Source organism: Thamnophis sirtalis, unplaced genomic scaffold, assembly GCF_051295495.1.
Source record: "Thamnophis sirtalis isolate CommonGarterSnake01/CBP01778 unplaced genomic scaffold, rThaSir2_p1.2 scaffold_6, whole genome shotgun sequence".
NCBI classification, from domain to species: domain Eukaryota; kingdom Metazoa; phylum Chordata; class Lepidosauria; order Squamata; family Natricidae; genus Thamnophis; species Thamnophis sirtalis.
Window position 1 is genome coordinate 105,157,480 of NW_028261386.1, and position 23,610 is coordinate 105,181,089.

The window sequence follows — 23,610 nt, forward strand, 5'->3', positions numbered from 1 at the left end:
TAGCAATACCACTTAAGATTCATATGCCACTTTATAGTGCTTTACACTAAGTGGTCTGCAGTCAGCATATTGTCCTCAACAATCTGGGCCCTCATTTTATTCAGGATGGAAGGCTGCAGTAACTGAAATGATTCATCGGAACATGTAAAAATTATGTGCCAGTAATGAAAAAAGGGTGGAAACAGTTGAAAAAGTAGTAAAATCTTTTTATTATGTTGTGAACTTATACTTAACTCAGGAAAAAATTGATTTAACTTCCAATTTGTTCCTTAAGATTCTCTGAATTGTGCAGTATATGTTTTTTTTTTCCAATTTCCAATACTTTTGGGTGTTCCTTCTGTTGCATGATAGTTCTGGCATATATTACTACCATATAGGAATTGTCTATTAACAATTATTGACAGGGTTGAGTATCATCTGTAAAACATTTTATATCTGTTTTCTCTAAAAGAGTGTGTGTAAATAATATTGATTTGTTCCACAATTCTTCCTGTTGTTTTATTTGGTCTTTAAGTTTTGCATCCAGTTTATCATATATGTTTTTGTTTAGTCTGTCTTATCATATCTAAGTTTTTTATATATGGCCTAATAGATGAACATGATTCTGTATAAGCATTGCAAATTGTCATTTAAAGAAAAAAATTCTTGGTTTTGAGGTCAGATTTGTAGATACATCAGCCATCATGTTGACTTGAAGGTGGTCCTTGATTTATAGCTGTCACTTAATGACCAAAGTTACAATCTATCTGGAAAACAGGGTTTACAATCTGATTCTGAAGTTTCAATGGTCAGTTCCCCCCCGAATCACAGGACCACACTTCAAGAGGCTCTTAGCGACATTTTTCTCAGTTATCCAAGAAATTTAGTTCAGACGACAAATAATCCGTCAATTATATATGGTTCCATTAACATATGGTGGAAAGATCTAAAAATAGGGACCTACCAATGTATACTATCTTTAAGAAAGCAATGCTTTTTGCAATACTGCATTTTTTAAATCATGCTTAGAGTCATTCATTCTTTTGCCACCCCTATAAATCTCACATCTCTTTCCCCATCTGGTATGCCTCACAGCTCATGAATGGGTAGAAACATGTGCCTTGAGATGAATGGGAGTGGTGGGTCAATGGTGAATTTATTTGGGGAATACCTTCACCAACTTTGGTCTGTCTCATTGAGTTTTGCTTCCTACTTGATGTGCTGCTTTGCTCTTTTTTAAAAACAACAACAACCCACTCTTGAAGTCCTAATTACTGACTTCAGATGGAATACAATTACATGAAAATTTATGGATTTTGAAGTTATAATATTGTAAAAGCCAACTGCAAACCTGAGCATACCACACAGTTCTGATTGGAATAGTCTGTAAGATTTGTAAACAGAAATTCATACATAAGGGCACAAAGCCAAGAGCTACACAGTCGAATGTAGACTAATCCAAGTTAAAATGTTATAGTAAGTAAAAAATAAGCAGTAGAACACGTAAGACTTTGTTCCCTCTCCAAGATATGGCATATCTATAAATTCAGCTTTGAAGATTTTAGGAATTTTCATCTCTGAACAATAAACCAGTGTTTAAAATTAAAGAGGGGAATAAAAATCTCATGAAGTTTTACAACATTCTAACATTGATTATACAGTATTACAATTTGAGAGACTTTTAAAGATCTTTAATATCAGCTTTCATTCTTAATCATCATGCTTTATCATTGAATAGAAACAGAGTTCTAGTTTGATTAACAAGAATATCATTTCCAGTAGATTTAATCTTCTTGAATCTCCCTGGCATTCAGTAGCACAAAGGGTCTATTGAGAAAATACAGGTAACATCTGTTAATTAGTATCAAGGCTTTGTTGTTAGAAACACAAAGCAGAATTATCTAAGTCAGGGTAGAGCATTTTTACTATTTGTGACAGCTTAGAAAGCAAACTTTTATTGAAGCATTATGATTTCTGGTACAGATATATCTTTGTACATTTTAATGTTCCATGTCTAACACCAGAGATAATTTTAAACACCAAACATATCCCCCTCCCATTTTGTTCAGCCTACTAATTCATGAAGATCCATTGAACTGCTTTATTTCTATCCAAGGCTTATGTATAAGTTTTGCATTTCCAGCATTACTTCAAGGAATCTGTAGTCGAACAGATCTCAAGTCAAAGAGTGCTATTGACTTGGAGTACTCTTTATAAAAACATTTGAAAAATTGGCCCTTAAAAAGCAAAAGCACCATAAACTGCTAGGTGCTACACAGAAACAACATTTATTGATTTTGGTAGGAAAAAAATGTTCCAATTGCTTGATTTCCAAGCAAGTAACATAGAAACACTAAAAATGTTTCCTTTATGAATACAAAAGGAAGAAAACACTCATAATCAAAAACATAGCCAAGGATTAGAATGACACATCTATAAGATTTGCTGGTCTCAACAGCTGATATTCCCACAGCATTTCAGGTGACTGAACATGCTCTCTCAGGAACTTGCGTTTAATATCCATGAAGCAATATCCATGTCTATTTTGTTACTAATGTACTACATATAAATGTTTTACATGACTGTATTTAGGCTCCTCATATTTGCTTACTGCAGTGAAATCACCCAATGCCTTCTACACCATGTAAAAAAGAACTGCATATTAATTAGGAAGAAACACAGATGAATTCACAATATTGCTAAATTTAGCTTAAACATCACATGCATTGTTGTCACAGGACATTACAGAGTGGAAGGGCCTGTGTTTGAATTAGTATAAAGTTAATATTTGAGCCAGCATATTTCACAGTAAGAAATGGCAGCTATTTTGTGCAGTAATTTGAAATCACCATTTTACCGTTTTCTACCAAATTTCTCTGTTAAAATTACCATGAAGCGCACCAATCTCCTAACCGATTAAGTTCCTAGATGCCAAAACTGCAACTGAACTCTGTGAAAAGCCTGTAATCAACTGTGACCTTAATTGTCAAATTTTTGTTTATATACTTAAAACAGATGTCCAACGACTGCCACCAATTGCTATGGGTTGCCTTTAAACAAAGGACATGGAGCAAGAATGGGTTTGCCAAAAATTACACAACTGTCAAAAGTAACATGTTGACAAAAAACAAATATATTTTCACCCATAGGTGAAAAGGTAATGTGCTAACCACAGCAAATTGCCACTTCAATTCATTGTAGAATTGTATGCAGATCCAATGTGATAAAAATTGTTTGATATTTTTAAAGTGAAAATATCCCATTAAGAATAACCAGTTTTGTTCTACCAGTATCAGTTTCAACATCTTAAACTATGAGTTTTAATCTGTCATTCAGTTGTAAAAACGTGCCAATTAGAAACCACACATTCAATAATTGTTTTAAAATTTGTTACAGCATACAAATGAAAAAAAATTAGCAGCTAAGTCTTTTAGTTAAGTAAATCTAGGGGAAATTCTAATGAGGACGAAATCCTTGTCTGTGGGGAATTTTTGGTGATACTTGGAGAAAAACTATGTTGCATGTAAACCTATTTGAATCGTTTTTATAAATGCTGTAGAGTCTCATACAGTAAAATGTTTCTACATGCGCTTCAGTTTCACGGCAAAAGTGAAATAGAATATCTAAACACAGAAGAGAGTGTTCATGCAATATATCTAAAACTCTGTTATAATAATGCATACAATTGAAAATTATACTATGATTACATCTAGGGCTTTCTGCAACTACAAGGTGGATATGAAAAATATGGCCCCTTGTATCATTTACTAGAAAGCAACCACCACCATCTCTATTGGGTATATTTTTGCGTTTTTTCTTCTTCATTCCTCCTAATCAACTTTGCTGCTTATTCTTGGCAAAACTGGTAAAAACGAAGTTGTAGTCATTAAACTGGGCAATCTGGCGATCAAGACGCTTAAAACCTTCAATCTTCTGGGCTGAAGAAAACACGGTGCGACATTTTGAGCTCTAAAAGAAAGGAAAGATACTAAAATCTTAAGAGAAAACTAATCAAACATTTAAAATCAGCTTTGGAATATTACAATGTGTAGAAATTTCTTTATAAGAAATTCTATATAAGATCTCAGTTTGAGAGCTGAGTGACAAGAACCACAGTTGGTAGGTATAATTATTTGAAAGAAAACAAGAGAATAAATGTGTGGGAATAAGTTAAGAAAAGTTTCACAAATAATGTTGAGATTGATAATATTATGTAGAACAAAAAATAGAGTAGCAAATAAAACCAGTTTGAAAGTATATGTTATTTCCACAATGGTGACAGATGAAAAGGATAATTTAAAAATGAAATTAACATAGATTTAACAATTAAACTCAGGAATTATAGAAACCAGGAAAACCAGTATAAAATAATGTATCTGAGAGATTAACACTATTAAGAACTCAGTAAGAATTGAGCAGGTCTCCTGGCTTCCCAAAACCACAAATTATATATCTGTTAGAAAATATGAATAAGAAATACAGATCAACCACATTAATAAACAAGAAGAATATAAAGATATATGCACTTGACTACTTATTAAATTTATTTGCAGCAATCTTCTGGATATGTAAAATTGAGACGATCCCTTTCACAAATCAATTGCATAAAGAAGATCAGCAACTTATGGTTTTACAAGAATTATTCAAAATCAGAAAATTACATTAAGTAACTTCAAAATAGTAAATTTTACATCAGAATACAGTGATTATGCAGCTAATGTTGATTTCCGAGAAACTGGTTATGGTGGAAACAACTGTAGGTACTATCCCATAGAGCAGCTCTATTACCATAAATCATCTATCTTAAAGATATGTAATAATTGAGAATGCATATGCCTCAAATTTATATCTCAGAATTACTAGTGGTTGCATAACATTTACCATATATAAATTTATAAGGATTGCATTAAATGAGGTGGCTATAGCAATAGAAACGTATGCCAAGTAAGTCTGTTATAATGAAATTCAACTATTTTCCCTTAATTGATAAAGATGTTAGTCAACTGGAGGATGGGTGATTCCCATTAACTATTACAGATTAAGTTATTTGCTTACTTCTGTATGGATAGGGACTGGTTATGATTTCTACTCCCAAACTAAACATAATTATTCAATTATGTAACTTAAGAGTTTTTAAAAAACATATCAAAAAGAGCAATCCAATGTTCCCAAAATAAAATATATTTACCTGATTAACAAAGAGAGTTGTCACAAATTTTCCTGGCTTAAAAATGTCTATGACCTTCCTAATTAGGTCATCGTAGGATGTCTGACTTATGTTTGTTTCAAAACTAACATATGAGAACTCTGGTTCTGGAGTGATGTGAATAGTCCAGTAAGTTCCCTGGAGAGGAGCAAAATAAATAACCTATGTTAGTATTTTAATGTAGTTACATTGCTTCTGCAAATACTCAATGGAATTTAGAAAAAATATATCAAACTCACATCTGTTTTCATCCCATTCATTGAATACCCACAAGGATTGAACATTGTAGCATCAATGACAGAACCTGGTATCAGGTCACGAATTCCACTCACCTATAAAATAAAGAAGATTCATACTGATGAATATTTCAGAACATTCATGTTATGTCTACCACAGTTATTTTTCATCCAAATTACTAAAATTTTATTCTCTCAAGATAATGAGGTCCCATCTGAGACACATATTGTTCTTTCACAGTCCTGAAGATCTGGCTCTTTATTAAGGTGATTGAAGCCCCTTCTGAATAGTGTGCCCTTTTTTAATTATTGCTCAGTTTTACCATCTTTTGCTCGTTTTTTAAAAAAATATTTGGTTTTATCATTGCTCTTTGCTTTTATTACAGGTATTTCATTATTAAATATTTAAGGAAACATTAAACATTGTTCCAGCTAATATTCTGAGTTAAGTATTGAACACTGTTTTCCCTTTTAGGTATTTTGTTAATTTTGAATTGCATAAACCATGTTTATATAAAATGAATATGGCAGTGAAGTGAAAGAGAAAAAAGCATAAGAAAAAGTAAATGTAGTTGTTAAATATGTAATAAAATCCCAACCAAGGTCTTTTCTATATGTATACATGTAACTCTTGTCAAAGCAAAACAATAGTAAACTAAAAGTGCATCTGACATGAAGGCTTTAATTGCCCCACAGCTTTAGAATAGTTAGAATTCTTGTATTGATAATTTAATGCTGCTTCTGTATTTTACCAGAAGATTTTTTAAAAATCAAACTGAACTAGAAACTAATGCTTAAAAAATACCAGTTTTGATAGTGTAAAGCTGAAATAAGAGCACTACTTAATTAGAAGATTGGAGTCATTCACTGCTTTAATTCAACTGATTTATTTGTTTTAGGTTAAACTATAACTTACAGAATAGTTTGGTGTAATGATTAAAGGATCAGAGTAAAAACTGGTAGTCTGGAAATTATAGTCCCACTTTTGACACAAAGCCAGCTGGGTGACTACGACAGGCAGTCTTTCATAGAAAGAGAAGGAATGAAAAACACCTTCAGAAATTTTACCCCCCAAAATGTCTAGGCAATTGCCAGGAGTCAACATTGACTTGAAGTTACCCTCCTCTCACAAAAAACCTTATGTTTTAGTCCATGAATTATAGTCAAGAAAATATTTTAGCATGCTAAAAAAAACCATAATTTGGAATATATTCAAATTTGGACTATGTAACTCTATCTTTATGGAGCCGAAAGGCAGATGGTACAGGTAGTTCTCGACTTACAACCACAAATGAGTCCAAAATTTCTACTGCTATGATCTTTCTTGCTGCAGTCATTAAATGAATCACTGCAGTTGTTAAGTTAGCAATAAGGTTATTAAGTGAAACTGGCTTCCCCATTGACTGCTTGTCAGAAGGTCGCAAAAGGTTAATTACATAACTCTGGGACACTGTCAACATCATAAATGTGGACCAGTTGCCAAGCATTCTAGTTTTGATCATGTGACCATGGAGATGCTGCCACGGTCATAAATATGAAAAATGGTCAAAAATCACTTGTCAGTGCTGTTGAACTTCAAATGGTCACTAAACAAATGGTTGTAATTCAAGGACTATATTATCAACTTTCCAAAGAAATTTGTTTATCAAATTTCTATGGCTAACCATCTCACAAGAAGTGACATGGATGGTATACCACAATAAAATATAAAACAATAAACATGTCAAAAAAGTCATTACTAAAAAATATATGGTATACAAAGATTAGATTAGAAAGGAATCCACCTCAAGATCTTCTTGAACCTATATATAGGACTTGTTAGAAACTCCTGAAAACAAACAAAAAATGAACAAAGAATACAGAAAATAGAGGACAAAATCAGAAGCAGAACAAAAAATGGAAGAATAAACCAAAGACTGATACAATACGGAAGATACAGTCAATAGTTTTAGAAATGGAAAAAGTAGCACACTTTTTAAGATTTCAGAACATATATGAAGATAAAGATGATCTTCTGGAATAGATTATAGAGTTGTTGTGCCCTAGAGATAGGGAAACAAGAGGTGGGGTGGTGGTGGTGGTGATGAAATATTTAGAATCCATTTGAGCTATGCCTATGTCCCTAGGGAGATACATGTGAGATTTGTGAAAAAATCAATAAGAGATGAAATATTGAGAAGGGTAAGAGATGACCCATTACAATATAAAGGAAAAGAGATTGTGGTTCTGAAACAGATCCCTAGGAGGGGAACGGATTCACAGAAACAATACAAATTTTTGACTATTAAATTAATTGAAAGAGAAGTAAATTTTATTGATCCCGACAGTACGCTGTTCATTAAGCACATATTGTATGTAAATAGAAAACAAATTATATATATGTGTGTGCATAATTCAAGACTTACACGAGTGACATCATTTGCAGTAACACCATCTTTCATGTAGAACTGGTCCATAACTGCTGGATCAAGCTCGCTCATCAGAATTTCCAATGTTTGATCTGGCTGATTGATTACTCGACTCTCTGGGACATCCAGAGTATACAAGTACCTGTTTTAAAAAATGCATTTCAGAAAAAAATATTCTAAACTGGTATAATAGATTTATACTGTTCCAAATGTTACACTGATAGAAGCAAACTTACCAGCAGTCAGAATTCATACGGCCCATGCAGTATGCTGCTCCATCTGTGGCAGATAAAGTGAAAAATGGTCTTATAAAAAGAACTCTTTCCCTTATATTCCTGAATTAAATCTGACTATATGAACATACAGATCTATATAGCATTCTGTAACTCATAAAGAAATCATGGAACATTGTACCAATAAATGCTTTTAATGAATTGTTTTCTGGCTTTATATATTTACTATTACATCTTTTTTGTCAATATTTTTTCCTATTTATTTACTACTGCAGTATATAGTGGTTAAGACTAGGGCTAGAAACAAGGGGATTTGTGAGTTCTAGTCCTGCTTTAGGCATGAAAGCTGGGTGGCTAACTTTGGGCTAATCATTTTCTCTCAGCCATCTTGTCAGGATGGGTTACAAGCTGGTCAGTTATTTCCTCTTGTAAACAGTAGATTGACATTTGATTGATAAGAAAGAGAAGAGAAAAGAAGTGGACCTGCAATTGGGAGAAACACTAGGAAGAAAAAGAAAAGTATATTGTGAAGAAAAAAAATATAGCCATTCCATATTTATTGGTATGAAAGTAATTTACTGTAGTTATTATATTATAGAAAGTAGCCCATAGTTTCTTTTTACAGGTGTACAATATTTTCTTCCAAAGCAGAAAATGTACTTTGGGTCTGGTGTGGGTATATTTACTCAGCCTCTCAATGGTTCCTTAAAGAAATTATATCTTTCCTTAAGTAAACAGCTTCTTTAAGAAACCAACAGGTACACAGCATGCTCATGTTGGATCCAAAGCACCTTTTGCCGCTTCAGAATCAAATAATGCACCTCTATTTTTTTAACTGCACAACTATTTTCTATACTAAGTAGAAGAATCTACAGTATTTCAACAAAGTGTATGCTCCATAAATGTTAGCATATAAATCTATTACATATCAAGGTCTGACGGTGTATTAAATTAGGCTTTAGTTACAAATAGCACTTTCATTCTTAGTATCATAAACAGATAGTAAACACTGCATCAATGTCGCACATATAAAAATCTTCATGGATAATTGTTTTGAAAAAGTTAAATAAAATAAAATACTGTTGACAGAGCAATCTTCTGCTTTATTATTTTTATTATATCTTTCAGTCAGTTTAGCCTTGAAATCATGACTAATTTGAACAGTCTCCTATGCATAAACATTCTGAATTGCCAGATTTTACTTACAATATTGTAAATTGAAGAGATAACAGTGCATTTATACTTATTGAAGAGATAATATTGAAGAGATATTAATATATTTGCTTACTTGGAAATATTTCATTAAGGAACTCTACTTCTTCCTGGAAATTCCTATGTGGGTACTCTTGGTGGGAAGGCTTCATGAAATTTTTACGTGAATAGAAGAAGCTCTGAGGAACCAAGAGTTAAAATAAAATAAATAGGTTTTCCTCAATTTCATCCTTGTATAAAAAGAAATTATCTACTGTGTAAGGTTTTACCACTGTATGCATATACAGACATGCATCTATACTTAAATAAATTAATGCAGTAATCGCTTGGAAATTCATAAACAATGTAATTTGCTACATAAAAAATTCCAAGGGGGAGTATAAATATTAAAAAGTGGCATCTTTGGAATAACATTTATTTTCATCTGGACCAAATTTTTCAATTATATACTATTTTTATTTTTTAACGAATTTATGCATTAAAATTACCTGAAAATTACCTCACATACTATTCCCCATCCCCAATATTCCTGTTATGGCAAATGAAGACGCTAAAGAGACAAAAACACAAGCTCTGCTTGGCACAGCAGCATGGTTTATATTGACTTAAAACCAGAGAAGGTAGAGGACTGGGATGGATATACATACTTGAACGGTAAATAACTCTGAAATAGCAAGTCTTTATATTTTCTTTCTTCAAATCAGGATAATCTATTTTGTTATTATAAAACTTCAAAATGATTGCTGCATTATATTTGTATAATGAAGAACCGAACTGATATTTAAGAATATACAGTATGCACACACACACGTGAAAAAGTCCTGCACGCTTTAAGGTTTACGACATTTTTTGGATAGGCCATTGATTTTGGATGGAGTTGTGAATTTTCTTGCATGCGTACAATATATGCTTACAATGACTATGAAAACAGATTAACTGATGCATACCCAGTGGCATATGTGTTGCAATTACTAAGGCCGATGCTAGTGTTTTGTTAATATTTTTATTGTTTGTGGCCCTGAAAAGGATTGTTTAAGTAACCAAACATGGTTACTAATATGAAATTGGCCAGCCCTTATTGCTTATCACCAGGTGGCATTGCTTCAGCATAGACTGTATAAGCCTTTGCATGTGATCTTTGGTGTCAATATGGTTCCAGGCTGCAATAATGGAGTCAATCAGCTCCTGCTTGGTCTTTGGATGCTTCTTGCTTATTTCGTAACCAATCTTGGCCCACAAGTTCTCAATTGGGTTCAAATCCGGGCTCTGAGCTGGCCAAACCAGGAGTCGAACACCATGCTTCTTCATCCACTGCTGGATGGACTTGGCTCGATGACAAGGAGTGTTGTCATCCTGGAAGTAAAAGTCCTTCCCTATAAGTTACTGAGCTGAAGGTCTTTTCCAGGACTTCAACATATTGCTTGGAATTCATGATTCCCTGCACGATTTGTATTGGACCAATAACAGAAGCAGTGATACAGCCCCAAATCATCAGGTGCAATGGATGCTTCTCAGATAGATTCAGGCAGTATGGCCTAAATTCTTCAGCTGGAAATCTTCTGACATACTCATTGCACTGATTCCCAGTCAAGTAGAAATTGCTCTCGTCACTGAAGATGATCTTGGCCCACTGTTCGTTGGTCCACTTGGCATACTTCTTGACCCATGTACGTCGACAAGAGTCGTGAGCATCTGTGAGCAAAGGTTTACTTCGAGCCCTGCAGCCTTTGAGCCCTCTGGCAAGCAGTCTGCAATGCACTGTGTTTGTGTACACTTTTACATCATATGTTTTACCCCAAATTCTTGTAATCTGAGGTGAGGTGAACTTCCTGTCAGCCATCGAAATGCGTTGCAGAGCCCGATCTTGCTGTTTTGTTGACTTTCTTGGTCTTCCAGAGCGGAGCCTCCCATCAACTGAACCAGTTATTTGATATTTTTCAACCACTCTGCTCACTGTAGTGCGATGGTATTTCACTCTCTTGGCTATTTCTGTACAGGAGTAACCCTCTTCATGAAGCATAATGATGCGATGCCGCTGCTCAGTACTGGTGAAAACAAAGACCTTCATCCTTGCCTGCAGCCAGAGTTAAATTAAATTTCTCGATGCTTTTCATGCCTATTTATAGTCAGAGAGTATGACAACATTGATTGGTTCATAGATTTAGCCTCTCTGCATTTTGATTGGTCAGCCAAACTCGCTGCTGATTGGCTACTTTCGATCCTAACATTATCAAAAATTGAAGTTGTGTTTAATTTAGCACATAAACTCACTCAAAACCTTAAAAAGACTTTGGTTATATTTAATAAAAATTATGCATCTCAATCTGACCACAGAAATTTTCATCAAAGTACTAATTCTGAGTGGTTTCTATGAATGAAAAGTTGATTAAACATGTAAATACAGCTTAAAACTGAAAGCATGCTGGACTTTTTCACACAGCTGTACATATACATACACACACACACACACAAACACACATACACATATAATTGGCATTTTTTCAAGTGGATTTTTTTTAGTCAGGAAGTACATAAGGATACAGTTGGATATGAAAAATGTTCTTACAAGCATTTGCATGCAGTTTCAGCAGGAATATAGAAAAGGAGAATCAAGAACTTTAATAAAATATATGCCAATTAGCTTAAGGAAGTGCTCTTAGATCTTTCCTTCTCCTGACCATTTTGCAAACCTCATACTGAAGCCTCCAATAGCATCAGTTGAATATCCCCCACCTTAAGCTGGCATCATTTAAAGCCAGCCTGTTTGAGGCAGGATCCTTATTTCATCTTTACTATGAATATGGATTATCTGATTAAGTCTGTGCTGCCACTTAGAAGTTGATATCTTATGTCTTACAGGTATGGCATTTTTATTCAAAATTTTAAAGAAAATGTTATTTTTTACTCCTGCTGCCCCCAACTTAAGTCAAACAAAAAAATCTGAATCTATCCATTCCATTTTTATGAAGATGAGCTATCTCAGAGAACTTTTGATAGCCATATTAGTCAAAAGCCATACTGTGGAGGGATGCATTTTATAAGTCAGATGTGGGGTAAAATAACTTTTAAAACTTTCAAAAAAAATATTGGGCAAATTGGTCATTTGTCACCAATAAAATTATTAACAATAATAATCAATGGTTTTGTACTGTATGTCATCCTAAAAGCAGCTATCTTTGCGGGCTTTGTGTTGAGACTCTCGCCAATCCAAGATTCCAGAAGCACTGATACTTCACTGAAAAGTGTTTAAGTGTAAAAACTCTTTCTGCATAAACTCAGCAACCTTAAGATGACCATTCATGAGTGGCAGAGCACTACAAGAGTTGAGGCAAGATAATATATAGTGCAAGAAAGACCATCTCATATGAGTGAGATATGAAAATCCCAGAAATATTAGGGTAATTAATTTGAAAAACATTTCTTGTGCAATATTGTACAATAATAAATTACTATTAGATGCTCAGCATTTACTACTGATATATTTAATAAATATATACCAAGAAATAAGTCAATATACTATTTAATATATAATTGATAGTTAACTCCAAAGATCTCTCAGAATTTTGTTTTCTTACCTGAATTGAGTCAAACCCACAGTACTCTCTAGCAAGCTCTAATAGGGGAACCAGTGCCTGCAGTAAGAGGGTGGTACCACATGTCTTCAAAATGAAACGTCTCTTGGAGACAAACATGCTACTCTCACTGAAAAATACAAAGATATAATTAATATATTTCATATATGTACAGATTTTTTAAATTCCAAATCTATTTGATAGAAGTCCCTTAAAACGTCTAAGTGCTTAGGAATTAGAGACACAAAAAACTTGGCTTAGTTAATACAGATCTCTGTTCCTTTAAGAATTCTGTAGGTATGAAAAGGCTCATCTCATATACTGGGCTTTAAATCAAGTAGATTTGATTTAAATCTAATAATAGAACTCTTTGTATAAAGGGTGCAACATGACTCCTTTCCTTTTTTTCTAGAGTAAGAAGTTCCTTGCAGGCTTTGATGCTTTCATCAAAATAACAAAAGTAGCCCAGTGTTGTTCTGATATAAACTGCCTACTTTTAGATATGCAAAATGCATGCAACACATTTAAAAAGTCCAACTTGCATTATGCTGCAGTGATGCTGCTTTCATCATTTGTCCCTTTTGACCCTTCCACACCCAATTGGGCAACTCTGATTAGACAGGTTAAGTCTTATTTAATTCTGAGGTAAGGAAATATGTCACAGTGTATTAAAAGAGATTTCAAAATACAGGTATTGGAGTAAATATTAGAATCAGAATTGTGATTAATGGTTACAGTATTAAACCAAGTTTGAATCCTTATTTAACCATGGAACTCTTAGGCTATTAATTAATTCAACTGAATCTATTTGATAATAGTTACTGAGATAACATTAAGGAAAACCCCATGTAATCCACCTTGAACTTTTTGGAGGAACAGCAGGTTATAACACAATAAATTCAAGGACATCCTTTCATAGATATGGCTGATTTTGAAACATACTTCTGTAATAACAGGTATTGTGGACAAAGCACTTTATCATGTTAACCAAAATAAAATTTTAAAGAGAGACATAAACATAGAGGAAAAATGAATGTGAAATATGGGAAAGCAGTACTCCTAACTTGTTCTTCAATTTGAAATTTCCCTAAGGTGGCACTTCCTATAGATCTTAAAGCTCCTTGAAGAGAACTGAAACGGTCCTTGGATGAGAAGCAAAATGTTTTCAAGGAAAAAAACCCAAAAAAGTCCAGTTGCCTTTTGAAAAGCGCATATGGAATAACCATGACTTGGATGATTGAGAATCTCCATAGACATTTGCAATAGAAAATGTTCCCTTCCATGTTATATGAAGTAATCCTATCTTGTAGATAGAATCATTGCATAGACTCCATTATAATATAGGTCAGAGTTCAGGAAAAAAAGTGCTTCCTTAACTAGTCATTATATTATATGCAGTACGGTAAATACTTTTCACAATTGGAGGGGAGGGTTCCTAAAAGCACCCCATTTATAACTTGTGGACAAATACTTAATGATCATTTTTTTCAAACTGCATTGGCACAGTCAAAAAACACTTTCAACATTATTTTAATAGTTTTCTATGTCAAAGCTTTATTAAAATATTAATTTATCAAATTAATATTTAAATCAATCAGTATTAAATATTCATTTTAAAATTAAGATTAATGTTTCAAGATTAAGACATTTGTTTCTATTACAGTTTGATATTGAAAATTCATTCCCAATCCCATTTTCAAAAATAATTTTGAAAAATTATGGTTGTACATTGAGGAATATGTTTATACTGTTTGGGAATCTGTAAAAATGAGGTTTTACTATAGTCTGGGAGCTATGCAGAGAATCACCTTTCTTTCTGCCAAATAAGTAAGCCTCCAATAGTGGAATAGTTTCAAAAGGGCATATTCTCTAGCTCTTACTTGTCAGACAAGTTTAATTGCTATTTTTTTAACAAAAAAACAATTTCTGAAATAGTCCAGTCCTAAGCTATATAGAATTTGAAAACTCAGTGCAAATTCCTTAAAATATACTGCTAACTAGCACAGAACTTTCACTGTCACCAAACGTCTCCAGAACAGGTTGAACCTCAGTCCTCAAGGACTGAAGAATTAAATCCAATAATCAACACACTTTATATTTAAGCTCATTGAATTGTTCATGTAGATCACTACTGAACTCATTCAGGATTTAACAGTATTACTCCTTAGAAATGGATGATAAAGTCAAGAGTCCTACTTTAAATCTCCATGAGTCCCACCTATCTCAATTATCAGGTAGATTTTGTGGGACAAAATGAAAAGCTGTGGGACATTATACACTGGTTAGTAGTTCCCCAGCACCATATTTTCTGACATTTTCTGAGCGTAAGGATTGGGGATCCCCAAGACACATTACAATCAAAAAAGTTGAGATAAATTCAGTGTTAAATGTTACTAGAAGTTGTACAAAAATCTAGGTAAAGTACTTAGGCTATATTTCCCTAGTCCAATAACCTATATCCATTTCCACCAGTTGTTAAATTGAGGACTACTTGTACATTGCACATCACTTTATACTTTTGTAGCAAGTAAATTAATATTTATGTAAAACTGTAATACATTAAAAACAAGACCATGCATCGTGTACAGGAATTTTATTTACTTACCTGAGTACATAAGCTTCCTGCTTGTCAGTTTTTGTCACACTTATGATCAAACAATGCACATTCTCCAGAAGTTTGTCCCACTCAAACCTGCCAAAAGGAATACAATAAAGGAATTGGGTGAATTTCATCATTTTTTAAATAAGATAGCACTTTGTACTATCACAAAATGTCAATCTACATTTCAATATCAAAAAAGGAAACTTAACATAATGTGCAAACTATTGTACAATATCTATAGTTTAGCTGAAATAATATAATTATCTTTCTCATTATTTTACTTATTTAAAAACTTATGTTTAAGAATGACATAAAAGCAATGACAACATGGTGGGAAGTCAGAAATTACTATTTGAATTTGTAAACTTACTTGAATTTCTTATGGATTCTTGGCAATTTATATTACTTCTTGGAAATAATTTTATTCTCCTGAAATTGGCATGCTGAAATACTGCATATTTCCTATAAACCAAATTTAATGTCTAGTTTTGACCCTGTCCAATACCCTCTGATACTAGTAAACAAGTGTCAAAGCTTTAGGCACTCATAGTAAATCTAAACTACGTTATAGAGTTTGATGTCACCACCATAGTTCATGACTACAAAGGAGAAAAATGTGTAGTTTATTTAAATGTAAAACTTAAATAGATATTATATAGACTATAAAATATAAAGACATTACAGTATTCAGTTAATCACATATTACACTCTTGAAATTTGAATATTTGTTCAAGTATATTGTGACATTGCAATAGGTAGATCATATTGTTCAAACTATCTGGATCAGTCACTCTTTCTTTGCCAACCCACCTAATAGGATTGTTGTTGTGGGGGAAATAGGAAGAGAAAGGGTATTAGGTACCCCTTGAATTATTTATAAAAATAACGTGATGCCTTGAGTTATTTATAAAATTAATAAAGGGATATAAATAAAAAATACACTCTGGAATAATTCTTATTTCCTTAGAATTAGGTGAAAAAACCCTTATATAATTCTCGTGAATACTTTCAAATCCCCAACAACCATTCCATGCACATATGCCAAGCCTGTTCACTTCACAGCAAGCCAAATACTTCTGTCATTATCTTAAGATAGAACTGAGGATAAACTAAGTTGTCAGATAGAATACTAATCCTTTGATTGATTTTATAGGATTAAACCGTATACTTCCTGGTGGTTGTACACAGGAAAACAAGAGTTCTCTTATACCAAAGACCATATATTGTTGCACAGGCCTGTATATTTCCCTCTTGTATTAAACTGGCTCACCCTACTCTTCTAGAGGTGTGCACAAACTAGAAAATGTACTTTGTTTAATATGCCAAACAAATACATTGTGTCTTAATGTTCATCTGACTCTTTCAGATGGGGCATAGTTTGGCTGAACTAAATTACAGAATACTTTCATTATTTGGATTTGGTCTATGCATGAAATGTTTTGCACACCCTTATGGTCCTCCTTTAAATAATGACCAACTCATAGGAAATGGCAGCCCTATCTATATTTTCTTGGCAGGAGCTACAGTACTGTTTAAAGGTCTACATAATTTTGGCTGACTCAATAGCTTCAGTCACTACAATCTTACAGAAGAGCTGTGTGTTTTCAAAACTGACTGCTGAAGCACATTCTTGCTTCAGCAGTTGAAGCTTGCAAAACAAGAAGATATCATGCTCCTTAAGTTTGCTCAGGAAACAATAGAGATAGGGATAACATCTAATATCTCAGACTAGGCAATTTATAATCCATACCAGGGTCTTTAAAAAAGGAGGACAATGTATTGTGTGGAAACTCCTGGATTAGTATCAAACTGCCCAGAAATATGAAATGATAGCCATTTCACTGCTGCCAAGTCCAACAGTATTCATCACTTGCCATCCCGGAGAGCCATAGATTCTCTAACTCTAAAATATATGGAAAAATGTATATATTATATCTAACCAAGATTGGATATATCTATCATCCATTTCTGAAAGTTAGGACATCTGTTCATAATAGTATGAGAGGGTGTTTGTTATTCTTATGTGGAAACTATTTTATGGTTGCAGCCTGTCTTAAAAAAGGATTGAGTAATTCAGGACTGGAGTACATAGAACATTTTTATTTTGATGTATTTCATATCAGAAACGTTTCAGGATAATTTCAGCATGCCAAGTGCTATGAACTTTGGGGCGGCTACCAATTGATTTCTGGATGCGATTTAAAATGTTGATTTTAACCTGCAAATCATTTTATGGCTTGGCATTTCGGTATCTAGAAGACTGATTACTCCAACTTGAATAGACCTGCTCTTACTCTCCACCCTCCTTAAAGAAGAGAACTAAAACCAAAGGTGTTGCTGTTTAGTAATAGTGCCAGTCCTGTGGAACAATCTCCAACCGATATCAAAATGGCTCCCTCCTTGATTCAGGAGAATAGTGAAAGCAAAAATGTTATTCTCAATTTTATATTTACCTTAGTTTTACTTTGATTTATTGGATGTCATGTTTTCCTTTCCTCAGTTTTATAAGCCCACCCAAATTTGGAAGCAAATACAATACTTAATGTAGTAAATCAATTTATGAATATTAGCCATATTTTGTGTGATTTATACATTTTTCTTAGTTCAAGAGAGGAGTGGATGTCTAGGGAAAAGATCAGGCAATGGATGTTTTCAAAGAAAGGGCATTTCATATGGAGTCCTTTGTGATCTCTGAGCTCGCTTATTTGCTTGCAGACATTTTATTACCCATCTATTAACATGATCAGAGCTTAGCTGGGTCAAAGGAAATTTTATTTCAAGCTAACATTATGTATAGATCAACATGTGTTTCAGAGGGCCTTCACACTAGCTGAGTTTAATATCTTACTGTCAGCAGTGTTGGAGAATAAATACTGCAAAATTCCACATGGTGGAAAGCTTTGTCCTTATAAAGATGGGAGTACTGAATTACAGGGTCATGCTCTGCTTTACTGTAATTTTTACTAAGACATTTGTAATAAGCTATTAAGGCATCTTCTTCGCCCATTTCCAGATTGGACAAACAAATTCTATGTACAGTATCTTTCGGCATATAATAAATTCCAGGGAAACTCATGCTGTCAAAAACTAGTATACAGAATTAATGTATTGATGACAGTAGTCTAAACACAAGTTCAGACTTTTACGATATATGCTATAGTGTATTTTACATTATAGAATTTCTTTTATGTAATTTGGGTCTATCACGCATCATATATTTAAATAATTCCTGTAGTAGTATTTGGGGTATTATTGAAACTATCAGAGTAGCTATTGACATACTTCATGAATAATTGTTTATAGAGAAACAGACAGTTGCCATCCATAGAAAAATAAATGGATAAATTCAGAGTAACTTAATAATTAAACATTTACCAGAACAATTGAATGGGCACACTGGTATTTAACATTCCATGCTGTATGATCAAGATCATAGGTGATATGTATCAGTAATTTCTTACCCGAACTTACCACATAAACAAACAATTTCAAGGACAAATTTAGACAAGGGGAAAGCTTGATATTAATATTGTGAGGAAAGGGAATAAAACATAATTAGACATCCAGTCTAGGTACTTGTAACTATTCAGTTTCTTATATTTTGCTATTTATAGATTTGGCATTACAAAATGAACAGTACAAATCATAAGCCAGTTTGTTCATCAGGTGAAACAACCAATTTAGTTAAAAATGGATCTGCATGAAATATATTACAAAACCATTAAATCTGTAATGGATTAATTCAAACAATATAAAACTAAATTATGCTACTACATATTTGGTATATATAGGCATAACGTAATTTGAAGTCAGAAATATACGAACCCAATAATTACTGTTTATATTTTTGCACAGTAGGCAAATTGATTCATAATGCAACTCTTATCCAATAGGATTTGACATGGCCTTCTAAATTGACATTTTTTGTTTTCAGAAAAAATCTGAAGTTAAAGTGCACTAATTATTGAGAGAGACTTCACAAAGGTAATTTATTGGCAGAGTAACTCCTGCAGTTCACTACAAATGCATAAAGTTACATAAAGCTGAGTACAGATATCAATTTTTACAATTTTCTTCCTATTCCAACTATCATTTATTTGACGTTCTTAGCACATTAGCAGTAATTATTAGAGAATGAGAATAAACATACACAGAAAGGGTACATTATTCCATTTACCTTTAATTATTCTCTGCTAAATGTAGCTCATTCAAAAACATATAGACTAGGCATTGTTATTTTCAAATGCCTAAATTCTACTGGAGCAAATTCAAACTATTATTTTGTACGTGCAGTGCAAGTAAAATACTAGTACTATTAGTGTGCATTTAAGGCTGTACAGAATGCAACCCTTCCCCCATGACTATTGAGAAGTTGGCGCCTCCTCCACATTCCTGAAATGCCCACTAGATGACAGTCCCAGACCCAACCTCTTAAAGTAACACTAAAAAGTAATGCTTGATCTCATTAACTGAGGACAGCCTTTTTTTATCTGGAGTTTGAGATTGAAGCCTATTTTTTTAAAAAAAGGATGAAAATTGAGTTAAACACAGGAGGGGCTTCTATCTATCCCACTGCATTGCCTGAATTCCAGAAGGACAAATAAATGCATACATAAAACCTCCCGCTCCCAGCCAGTCATGCTCTTGCTAACTCTTTAAGGCGCAAAACAAACAAACCATAAATCCTACAAAAATATCCTTGCCAGCTTCCTCAACAGCTTCCATTATTATTATTATTGTTGTTGTTGTTGTTGTTGTTGTTATTTTACTGTACTTGGAAGAGACCAGAAAAAGCAGTAGAAACTTCTTTCTCTACTTCCGACACTTTGGCAGAAGAGTTGCGGTCAAGAATCAGATAACTAAGCTTGAGCCAATTTCAGAGAAAAAGCACTCAGTCTCTTTACGAGTCTGCAAGCCAAGCACCCAAGAACATGCTGGTGCAGGGATGTCCGTGGATGCCCTGCCCGCCCACTTGTGATGGCCAACTTGGTAGGATTCGCCGAGTTCTTATACCAACAAGCAGTTTACCCGTTCGGTTCGTATGAAGCACTGCGAGAATCCCGGTGGCCCCCGGACCTTCCCACGGGATCAAACACCCCCCTTTTGCCTAAGACAAGAACTTATGTTCACAATCCGTTGTTAAGGAGCGCAAAGCCAAATAAATAAGGTGAAAGCTCGCCGTGCATTGCAAATGAATATATTCCGGAGGGAGGGGGGTGAAGAGAGGCGACGACCGGCAATCTCCGAGGCCTGGTTTAATTTAAAAGGACAGCCACGAAAAGGTCACATCCCGCCCTAGCAAGGTCACAACTCCGCCCTTCTCGACGTGAACTACTCTTCTGTTTAAGTTTCCCTCAGAGCGCCGGCCTATGGGGGGAACTTAAAAGGCCTGCCGTCAGCCGCCGCACGCGGAGTCCGGGCCTGCATGCGTCAGGGGAACGTTAGCGGCCGTTACTTGAAGGGGCCGGCTCGCGTTCTCCCCCCACCCCCAGCAAGGCCGTCCCGGTGAAAGTCCCTCCCCTCCCTTCGGAGCAGGCGGACCCCGACCCTCCCTCGCCTCGCGCAGCTTAACACCGTCCTGAATGGAGCAGCCGCCATGCCCGCCCCTCTTCCCCGGCCATTAGCTTAGCTCGCTTCCCGCCCAGCGGTGCGGCGTGACGGCCGCTGTTCACCAGGGCATGCGCGCCACCGGCCGGGCATATTCCCGCACTCACCCGGCTAACCCCCTCCATGTTCTTCCATCCTCCCCGTTTCCCACCGGCTCCTGACTCACCTGGGAATGGTGCGGAGGTCGCCGGAGCCATTACTTTGGTGCGGCTCCTGCGGCGAGGGCTGTTGCCAGGCGAACCACACCTCCAGTAGCTTCTCAGTCCCTTCGAAGAAGTGTGCACCGTTCTCCTCCATCATGGTGAGACAACTCCGCAAAACCAACCACAGAAATTAAAACGACACCCACCCCCCACCGACCAAAATCTGCTGCTGTCGCCGCCGCCCTCACCTACACCAGCTACAGCTGATAGGACTGTTGCTTCTAGGCAGGGCCGCGGCGCCTTCTTGGGGTCTGAGCCCGTCCCAAGCAGGTTTTATCTTGGAAGGGGCAGTAATCTTATATTAAGTTATAAGATGAAATACATGCATGTGTGTGTGCGGGCGCGCGCGCTCATATATAAAATATATACCAGCGAGCGGTTGCAGAAAGGGTGGCGGGTTGTTAAGGATCCTTTGGGGTAGGGGAAGGAGGGAAATGGAAGGCAAGAAGTGCGGAGCAGGCAAGCGTGCAGGCGATGCGGTGCGGTTCGGTTCCTTGTATTCCGTGTGTTCCCGTTACAGAGAAAAGCATTGAGCGAGCGCTAGCTAATGTCGCCGGCCATACTGTGGAAGCGAAGTGAGGGAAGCCACGCAGAGTTTTTATAACCGCACAGGTACAGGGGGTCTGCTGCTATTGGATTTCCGCTCGTTAGCCCCGCCCATTCCCTTCGCTGATAGGGCATTCGAACTGTCTGACAAGCACTAGGAGCTCGTCCCAGCTTGTTGGCTGTTCCAACTCGTGCGGTCTCCACCGAGGTGCGCTGTAGATGGCCCCGGCTGGCACATGCGAGAGCTTGAAACAAGCGAGAAAATAATCGGCAGGGAGTAGTTATGTTATTCTTTTTTTTAAAAGCCAGCACAAAAAGAACAGCGAATCCATGTGTAAGGGTAACATAATGCTCAAGAGATCTGAAATAAGCTTTGGCCCTGCTTGAGATTTACTTTGAGAATTCCCCAAATCACGATTGTTGCTGGGGGGTTCCTGAAATTCAGTCACGGTGGATGAGTAAAGTAAGACGTGTATGTGTTTGAGAAATAATTATTTATAATAAAGAGCGCAGGAGAAATGTGCTAACTGAGGGAAAGAGTGTATTTGTGTATAAAGCTTCCTAGAGACTTCTGAGTAAAGAAACATTGAATCAGCCTGCGTATGTCGCTGAAAGGACTGCACAGAAAAGCTTAAGGTTTAATAATTTCTTCTTTCCCTTTCAAACCAAAATATTTATTTCCTGTTAATTTTGCTTTTGAGGGTTTTTATTAAAAAGTTTTTACTGCTGCTTTTAGGATGTTAGTTTATGTTTATTGTGACTAGTTTTATATTTTGTAAGACACTGGAATATGAGGTAATAATACAAAGTAAACTGCTTAATTGAAAAGACTTTAAGAATTCTTCCCTCTTTAACCAGATTAACTAGACAATCACACCAATGGTACTATCAAAACCACTACAATTCCACTAGGCAGTAAATAAATAGTCCTGTAGTTTATAATCTTGCTAAGATTTTAAATAGTCACATAAAATTCCACTGTGTATCCTTTGGTTATGCAATACATTTTATGTTCTTGGAGAACAGTCCTATAGCTGGAAATGGTGCTTATCTCTTAATAAGTGTATTTAAGATTCCAGCTTGAATGCATTGTTTGTGTCTTCTTAGTCATAAATATCCAATCACTGAGTCTATACGTAATTTGTAAAGTATCATTCTAGGCAGGGGAATTCTTCAGTACCATGAGACAGAATCACACTTATGCAGCACAAGATGGAACATGAAACTGCCAAATATGTATACTCATATGAACAGTAAAGGTCTATAAAATAGAAAATCTTGTTAAAAATTTCCATAGTAAAGCTATATAATGAGAATATGTTGAAAATATTGTGAAATAATTGAGTAAGAAAGATCTCTGGTCAAAATTAACTGCAAGTAATCCACTATCAGAGACTTTTGTCTCTCCTCCCACAAAGTAGATGTGTGAGTCTATGCTGGGAAAATACTCTACAGAGCCACAAATCTAACAATTAACTTTTGTTTGTATGCTACAAATGTTATTAAACATTTTCATGTTATTAAAACAATGGGGAGATAAAGAAAAAACTTTTAACCAGAAATAAGAACTGAGGAATCTACCCTAATTAAATTACTGAAAGTTTATTGGAATAATTCATGAAATTAAGCAGAGGAATATACTTTCATAATGTAATTATTTCAAGAATTATAAAATCAATTACAGTTTAATCCCTTAAAAACATAATGGGATATCTTCACTGGAACAAACAAAATGATATAAAATGAGAAAACGTTCTAGTCAGTTGCAAAACACACCTTTACTTGAAACATCTTACATCCCGCAAT

General features: G+C 35.0%; 1 protein-coding gene across 2 annotated transcripts; it reads right to left on the reverse strand.

Moving 5' to 3' along the window:
- Nucleotides 1–1,655: 1,655 nt before the first annotated feature.
- AMD1 (adenosylmethionine decarboxylase 1) lies at nt 1,656–21,836 on the reverse strand. Of its 2 annotated transcripts, none has more exons than XM_014066197.2 (9): nt 21,222–21,836; nt 15,452–15,538; nt 12,850–12,976; nt 9,351–9,453; nt 8,066–8,108; nt 7,827–7,971; nt 5,425–5,517; nt 5,168–5,323; nt 1,656–3,948 (listed from the first exon to the last, which is right to left on the reverse strand). In XM_014066197.2, the coding sequence occupies exons 1-9, from the start codon at nt 21,353–21,355 to the stop codon at nt 3,814–3,816; spliced, it is 1,023 nt and encodes a 340-aa protein (XP_013921672.1). In that variant the 5' UTR covers nt 21,356–21,836; the 3' UTR covers nt 1,656–3,813. The 2 variants fall into 2 exon arrangements, with proteins under 2 accessions (XP_013921672.1, XP_087574770.1); XM_087718644.1 differs by lacking the exon at nt 21,222–21,836 and adding an exon at nt 19,626–20,126.
- Nucleotides 21,837–23,610: the final 1,774 nt, after the last annotated feature.

Bases quoted from the DNA above. Each gene is read 5' to 3' on its own strand.
- AMD1 (XM_014066197.2), bottom strand. From the start codon at position 21,355: ATGATGGAGGAGAACGGTGCACACTTCTTCGAAGGGACTGAGAAGCTA. The intron at 15,539-21,221 runs GTGAGTCAGGAG...TCCTTTTGGCAG, and splicing joins GACCTCCGCACCATTCCCAG to GTTTGAGTGGGACAAACTTC. The intron at 12,977-15,451 runs GTAAGTAAATAA...TGTATTTTTCAG, and splicing joins CAGGAAGCTTATGTACTCAG to TGAGAGTAGCATGTTTGTCT.